The sequence below is a fragment of the Rhinatrema bivittatum genome, chromosome 16, assembly GCF_901001135.1.
Source record: "Rhinatrema bivittatum chromosome 16, aRhiBiv1.1, whole genome shotgun sequence".
Taxonomy (NCBI): domain Eukaryota; kingdom Metazoa; phylum Chordata; class Amphibia; order Gymnophiona; family Rhinatrematidae; genus Rhinatrema; species Rhinatrema bivittatum.
The window spans coordinates 35,339,573-35,347,656 of record NC_042630.1 but is presented as its reverse complement, the minus strand read 5'-3'; the positions used below and the strand labels follow the sequence as shown (position 1 = coordinate 35,347,656).

The 8,084-nt window shown below is 46.1% G+C and overlaps 1 protein-coding gene across 1 annotated transcript in view; it reads left to right on the top strand.

Annotated features, from left to right (window-relative positions):
• Positions 1-8,084, top strand: part of KIRREL1 (kirre like nephrin family adhesion molecule 1) — a 194,029-nt gene that overhangs the window by 154,813 nt on the left and 31,132 nt on the right. The window contains exons 6-7 of the mRNA XM_029580915.1: positions 4,999-5,104; positions 7,448-7,596. Of these exons, the coding sequence (XP_029436775.1) occupies positions 4,999-5,104; positions 7,448-7,596 (255 nt within the window). The remainder of the gene's footprint in view (positions 1-4,998; positions 5,105-7,447; positions 7,597-8,084) is intronic.

Here is an 8,084-nt window from a genome sequence, read left to right as displayed (position 1 = left end):
ACCTCAGTCCCACGATGGGGTTCCAGCTCTTCTGGCAAAATCAACTCACCAGGTTTAGTTCCTATAGTTTTGGAGCTGGTAGGCCTATGCCAGGACTCAGGGAGTGTTATGAACTAGCTCCTATGGAGGGAGGAGTTAGCAATCTGTTGTGAACTAGCTCCTTTGGAGGGAGGAGTTAGCAATCTGTTATGAGCGGATTCCTAAGGAGGGAGGAGTTAGCAATCTGTTATGAATCTACTCCTGTGGAAGGCGGAGTTAACAATCTGTTAGGAACCTGCTAAGGAGTTAGCAATCTGATATGCTTCGACTCCTGAGGAAGGGAGGAGTTAGATTCTGTTATGGAACTCTGAGAGGAGTTGGCAATCTTATTAGGTATTGGACTGTGGAGTAGCAATCTGATATGAGTCTGTTGCTGAAGACTTCTGATGGAGAAGGAGTAGCAATCTGTTACCAGTGGAGTGCTTGGAGAGGACACTCAGCTGTAGAGGAATGTAGATAGGTGGATCCTTGGGCCGATGGCAGATGACTGTGCCCCCAGGAGGATATCCTGAGAGGGACCACCTGCTAGGCTTGGGTACGGAGACAGACACAGATAATTCTTTTATTAGACAAGTTAGTAGAACCACCAGAGGTGGCAGTAGTGAGCTGATATGCCCGGCAGGGCTGAAGTCCCTCAGGTACTGGAACAGCGATCCCAGGGTTGCTGAGCTGTAGAGAAACTATAGATAGTGAGTAGGCAGGGTATGCTGTGTTCATAGCCAGAACTAGATGACAAAACTCACATAAGGTCTTTAGAAAGCTCAGTAGCTGGAAAGGGTTAGGCCCTCGAGGAGCGAGTACCTGGTTCCAGGGATAGCTCTGAGAGAGCGGTGGTAACTCACAAATGTCTGTATCTGCGATAGCTTCCAGGCAGTAGAGAATCTTCAGCGTGTTCAGGAACATGGGCCCTCGAGGAGCGAGTACCGCTTCCTATCGGCAATCTGAAATAAAGAAAAGAGAGCGAGGCCCCCGAGGAGCAGGTACCCCTGGTAAGTCCGAGGAGGCAGAGTAGCTTAGGTAGCGAAACCCTTGCTAACTCGATGTGTTAGCAAATTCTGAGACAGGAAGTGGATGATGTCATCTCAGGGGGAGGCCCCCGAGGTTCGTGCCCTTGCTGGTACATCAATCGGAGCTCGTGCGCGCACCCTATGTCATCAGGAACATGGCGGATCCACAGTGTCATGCCGGTCCAGGGACGCCGGAGAGAGACGGCAAGAAGAGGCCACGGCAGCTAACCATCCAACAGACCTGGAGGGAGTCGCCACAGAGGTAAAGAGGGCGGAGTGAGGGCGTCAAGCAGCGACGGATGCAACAGGGAGGCGCCCCCATCACTGCAGTCACTAATTGGCTGCTCACCCAGCCTCAGTAGGTGAACGTCCATGGCACCGAGAATAGGAGAGGGAGTAGGCAATGAGGGTGAAATCTTTGCTTTTCCTTTTCCTTCCCATCTTGAACAAAGCCGCATACCCTTTTGGCTTGTGTGGCTTTGGCAATTTTAAAGAGCCAGCCGGGCGCTTATGAATGATGTCACTCCAGCGATTCTCGGTGGGGAGGAGCAGGCAGCTCATGAACTTCCTGGGCTGTTTAAGGTTTTTAGTTCTCGGCGCCACCAACTCATTCATTCCTTCCAAACTCCCCCAACAAAGCCATTTTTAACATTGCCCATCTTGGTAAAGGAACTGGAGGCTTATGGTTGGGTGTCTGGCATTTGGGTCAGTATGGGAAAATCAGAAATATTAAATGTCAGTTTGCCTTTGGTACAGGTAAAGAGGTTGAAGTCTACATTCCCATTTCAATGGGCAAAAGGAAAAATATTTAGGAATGAATATCTGCCAGGATTGGAGACAGTTGTTTAAAGAAAAGTGAAAGATTTAGAGCTTTGGTTGAATCATCCTCTATCATGGTCTGGAAGAACGGCAGCAATTAAAATAACTCTACTACCAAAGTGGAGTTATTTGTTTCAAACTCTATTGATTGCCTTGCCTGAAAAATTCTTGAAGCAATTGCAGTGTAGCATTTTCAGCTTTATTTGGAAGAGACACCCCCAAGGGTTTCCCATAAAGTTTTATACCAAGGGAAGCATCAAGGAGGCTTGGCTGTCCTTTCTTTTAAGCTATAGTGTATAGCTTCTCATTTGAAAGCTGTTTGGGGATGGCAGAAGCAGGGGAAGCCAAACCATGGAGCGTTTTAGAACAGCGTTTGATAGGAGATGGACATTGCTTTGGGTGCCTCATCCGAGAAGATGGTAGCAATGTATAAATAGCCCGTTTATTGCTGAATATGGGAAACCTATAGGAAGGTCTTGTTAGAGACGCAGGAGATTTCACCCCTTACACAGATTGGAATCAGTAGAAGCGTAAGATTGGGTGATGTGCCATTCCCCTTGGTTAGGGTTTGGTCAAGGAACACAATTAAATCATAAGCCCTGTGGGGATAGGGAAGTTACCTGAATGTAATCCGCTTTGATGTACACTTTGAAGTGACGAAAAGCGGAATATAAATAAAATAAGAGGTTAAAGACTCTGGGACAGTTCTGCCAGCATAATAATAATATTGAATGGAAGTATAGGCAAGGAAATTTAGTTTAACTGAAAAAGGACAGATTCAGTTCTATTCAACTTAAGCACTTTCTAACCATTGCAAGGATATTTCAAGGAGTGGCGAGGTCGCTTACTGAATTTGAAGTGTTCTATACGAAACGGGGGAGTGAGAGAGGGCTAATTTCCAAAAGTTGTAAGTTGATTTCACCAGGGCTGAGCAATAAACCGAAACGTGTTCGGGATTGGGAAACAGACTTGGATGGGGAGTTGGAAGAGATTGAATGGGACCAATGTTTTACTTGGGGTTTAAAAAAAAAAAAAGGTCTCTCTCGGCTCTGATAGCTGAAAATAGCTCTAAGGTTTTGTACCGCTGATACTCGGTACCTTATAGATTGCATGAATACAAAAGGAATAGATGCCTTGATCTTTTTCAACCTTTATTGGTGCAGAGACGTTTCAAATAAAATTGCCCGACTCAGGCCGAGTTTCGCAGCTTTACAGCAGCTGCCTCAGGGCTACAAATAGAATAAACAATCAACATTAAATCAATAAATATCTCACAAAAATATATTATTAAGATCTCATAAATATTAAAAAGAATTTTATACAAATTAATAAACATCCTTTTTAAACATTGTAAAGATCTAAAATCAAAACAGCAAATATAAGTGAGAAAAAAAAAATGTTTTTTTTAATTTTTTAAAATTTAGACAGTGACATCAGACAATTGTCTAAAACAAAATTTTAAAATCAAAACAAATTACAATATACTCAAAATAATTTACATTGATAGTACTACTTTACCTGAAACTCGGCCTGAGTCGGGCAATTTTATTTGAAACGTCTCTGCACCAATAAAGGTTGAAAAAGATCAAGGCATCTATTCCTTTTGTGTTCACCTGACGGTATCATAGATCGCCTACCTCTGTGTTTTCTTAGATTGCATGAATTACATCCTAATATCTCTGAATTGTGCTGGCGAAAATGTGGCTCAGTGGGTACCTTTTGGCTTGTATGATGAGAATGTGAGAGAATGCGTTTCTTTTGGGAAAGGGTTAAAAAGGTGATTTTGGAAGTTTTGGGCGTTTCTTGAACCCTAGATTCTAAAAGCTACTTATTGTCAATAATACCAAATGATTGGCCGATCAAGCATTTAAAACTAATCTTGGTTAGCTGCGAGCTGTGAAAATAGCTGCATACTGGAGACGAGAAGATGTTCCAACTATGCAATCCTTCAAACAACGATTGGACAAAGTTTGCTATATGGGAGAGTTGACAGCCATGCGAAATGAGACTTTGGCAGCTTTTAAATCCATATGGGAAGCGTACAAGATAAGTCGTACCAGACATGGATGAGTAGACTCTAATCGAGAGATGCTATAATTCATTCTGATCACTTGATATAGAAGTACTTTCCTGGGAGGGAGTCGAGGAGGGGGTATAACAGAGACAAATGTACAAATATTGTGATAATATGCAATGGCATGTTATAATGCTTTAGATGCTGTGTATGTTATGACTTTGTTCAATAAACAATTCATTATTAAAAAAAAAAGAAACAACTCCCACCCCAAATCTCCAGTGGTGCCACAAAAATTACATACTCTAGAGTGAAACAAAGTGTATCTATGTTATGCAGTAGTACAATGTGATAAAGGACATATATTATATGCTGTGGAGCATATATATATATCATATGCTAAAGGTTGATTGAAATTGTCGCTTTTGCTTTTCGGACTTCTCTCTTTTTTCCTGTGAGGCTTTTTAAAGAGATACAGAAGTCCTCTAGCTCTTCCTTCCTGTGGGTCCTCCTGCCTTTCCCCTCCAGCACAGCCCAAGCCAGAGACTCCCTGTGCTGTCCCCCTAGTTTCATGGAGGTGTGAAACTGGGGGAGGGGAGGGGGGAGACAGGCACGTACCGCTGGCTTCCCCTCTCTGCTGCTCTTGCCCAGAACTTTCAGCCCGACGTCTCTGCATGTAAACTTTCTTTGCGGTGATACAATTATTGACCTCTTGTCATTTGGACAGGGACCTTGCAGCTTCATCAGCCATGCAGCAGGCATACAACATTAAACTGAATTTACGTTTCCTCATAGTATAATGCACCGATAGACCGATAGACACTGCCACTCTGATTCCCAGTTTCCAGGGTCCTGATTGGTTGTTTATAGATATATATATAAATATCTAATATGCATTTCCAACATTCACCTTGAGGTGGTCCAGCACTCCCTCACCTCACCATAGAAGCATCGTGAATTGCAAGGTGCTTGTGTTTCCAGCTTTCTCTCCCCTGTTCTTTTACCGTCCCTCTCTTCCTGTTTCTCCCTTTCCCTCCTGATTTCCGCAGTTGGCAGGTCAGTGGTCCCCTCTACCCTCTTGTAAATGAAACTGTGCTGCTCTTTTTCTCCTTTTTTCAGATCCCCCAACAGTCACCCTGTCAATTCACCCCCAGACGGTGCAGGAGGGAGAGCGGGTTGTTTTCACCTGCATGGCCGCCGCCAATCCTGAGATCAAAGGCTACAGGTCAGGACTGCACTCATCACCACTGCTCATTTTACTCCCAAAAGGGGAGCCTATTTTAATGGCAGTCACTGGGGTCCCACGAGAGTAGTGCTTATCCTTGCTGATCTACTAGCAACGAAAGAGCCATTCTGTTGGTCGCATGCTATAGGAGAGAGCACAGGCAGCAGGGAGAGCTCTTTATTGGTCAGAGACTATGGGAGGGAGCATAGGCAGCAGTGAGAGCTCTTCTATTGGTTAGAGGCTGTGGGAGGGAGCACAGGCAGCAGTGAGAGCTCTTCTATTGGTTAGAGGCTGTGGGAGGGAGCACAGGCAGCAGTGAGAGCTCTTCTATTGGTCAGAGGCTGTGGGAGTGTGCACAGGCAGCGGGGAGAGCTCTTCTATTGGTCAGAGGCTGTGGGAGGGAGCACAGGCAGCAGTGAGAGCTCTTCTATTGGTCAGAGGCTGTGGGCGGGAGCTCTCCATTTTGTTGAAGGTATGTGTGCTGTCTAAAATGTTAAACCCCCAAAGGTTCCAGCACATTCAGTGTTTTCCAAAATACCCTGTTCCTCATCTAAAAACCGCGGTGTAAAAATACGGAGTAACACCAGGCTTTTCTGTTTTAACTGCACTTAACCAGCACCACTCATACAACTGAAGACTAGTAATACCAACTGGCTCTGTTTTCTCAGTTCAGGGTGCCCCAGTCCTGGTTTTACTTGCATGGGCTTGAAATTACCGATTTCTCCAATAAAAGTGTGAACAACGGCCCCTGGCGGGCGGGCGGGGGCTACAGAATAGTAAAACCAGAACTGACAGCATTAGTGACCTCATCTGACCTTAAAGAAGAGGACAGTTTTATCTGGAAACTGACAGCTGAATGCAATAAGATAACTATCATTTCCCTGTACCGGGGAGGGAGGGGGTTTGTTGACCCCAGGGTGGTAAGGTTTCACTGGGGAAACCCCTGCTTTTGCTGACCCATAAAAACCAGAGGTTTACCGCAGGCCTCTGAGCCCGCTGGTAAAACCTGGGTGTGCGGGCTGCTTCCCCACCCCCCGTTGGTTTATGGTGACGTTTAGAGCCGGCCTCTTTACTTTTATGTTTCTGTATATTTAAATTTAATGGGTGTATTAATATTTTGTTTTGTGCCTTGTGCTAGCTGCCGGTGGCCATTATCTTGCATTCATTCAATGCCTGCCGTAGAGAAAATGAATGGGGGAAAAAAAAACAACCCCCTCTCTTAAAATTGCTTTGCCTTTAAAAATGTACATTATTGCCTACTTAGTGAATCCAGGGTTTTGATGTATTGTACTCTGGGACCTCGGCAAATTAGAAACTGTTATTCTAAGCTCTGAAGCTTCTGTCCTCAGATGCCACAAACGGGACTGGCTTGTCTGCGAAATGAATATTCATGAGGTGCATTTGCCGATGCAGCTCTGAATTCATTTTATTTTGGGGAAGCAGAAGTGTCTTTTTTACCCTTGAACAATTCAGGCGATGAGCTGCTAGGATGCCGCCTGCCCCCAGCTCCAGTCCTGGTCAATCCAGCTCTGGTTTTGTTTCATTGCATGCGGGGGAGGGGGAGATGTAGTTTCATCATTCTCTGCCTCTTTTAGGCTCAGTTCCAAGGGCAGCGGCGGGGGGGGGGGGCGTGTCTCTGACCTGTGGGCTCGGGAATCTCTTTTCGTGGCCTCTCAGCTCAGATGGGGAGGGGCGGGGGGGCTTTTAACATCCTGCCACTCAACCCCCATTAGGGCAAAATCCAGCAAGACTGGATCAGCCTTTCTGGCTTGACCCTAGGCATCACTGTCAGGGAATGCATCCAAAACTTTGGATGGTTCTTACCTTGGTCCCGTAAAACCCGCAGAGACTCCAGAGCCCAAAAGAAGGCCGGTGGCACCCTTGTCTTCCTTTTTCTCCCCTTCCCTCTTGCCCCTCAGCCACCAGCCACAGGCCATACTCCTCGGCCAAGGACAGGATGAGTAAGGGATGAGAGGGAAGTGGGAGACTGAGGGCCGTTGGCCATTTCTCATGAGTCTCTACCTTGTAGCACTATATAACCTTAGAAGGGAAATATTCATTTTCAGTTGGAATTCACAGCGCCCTTCTTGAATTATCATGGAGCCCCCATCTGCTTGAGCAGGTTTCTGATAAGTCCTGCATAGAGAATGGAGGGCAGATAAGAACAAACTACATGGAAAAATGAGAAAGACGGGAGAGAGTGAGAAGAGGATGGGGAGAAGATGAGAGAGAGGGGAAGGACGAAGGATGTGAATGGGAGAGGGTGATTTAAAGAGATTTAAAGTTGATGAGAAGGAGGTTAAAATCCTTTCTCACCTGGGCTCCCATGTTTTGACTTTCCAGGTGGGCCAAGGGCGGCGTGATCATCAAGGAGGCCAAGGAAAGCGTCTTCGAGACGCAGGTGGACTATTCCTTCTTCACAGAACCGGTCTCATGCGAGGTGCACAACGAAGTGGGGAGCACCAACGTCAGCACCTTGGTGGACGTGCACTGTAAGACCTGCCTCTATAGTGACCTGAGGAGGGGTGGGGGGTGGAGGGAAGAGTCCAGCTAAGAGAGGAGTAGCAGGTGCTGTAGCAACCGGGAGAGCACAGGCTAGATTAATACACCTTATCACCAGGTGTGCTCAAAACAACAAAAGTTGTTATTTGTAGAACTCCGTCAGTGCACACGGCACTGTACACGATAAGTCATTTGCTCACAGAGCTTATGTGTGTGTGGGGGGGGGAGGGGGTTTCAGTGCTGGAATAGCAGGGGGAACTGCAAGGCAGGAATAAGGTGCATCGGCAGAGATGTGTGTTGGGGGGGGGTTCAGTCTTGGAATAGAGGGGGGTACTGCAGAGCAGGAATGAGGTGCATTAGGGGGTGGTGGGAGGTTTCTTTAAGACCTGTCTGTAGAGGGGTAGAGCGGGGAGTTCTGAGTAGCTCGGATTCTTCAAAGGAACGTGAGTATCTTGGAACTTACTTTCAAAAGAGAACT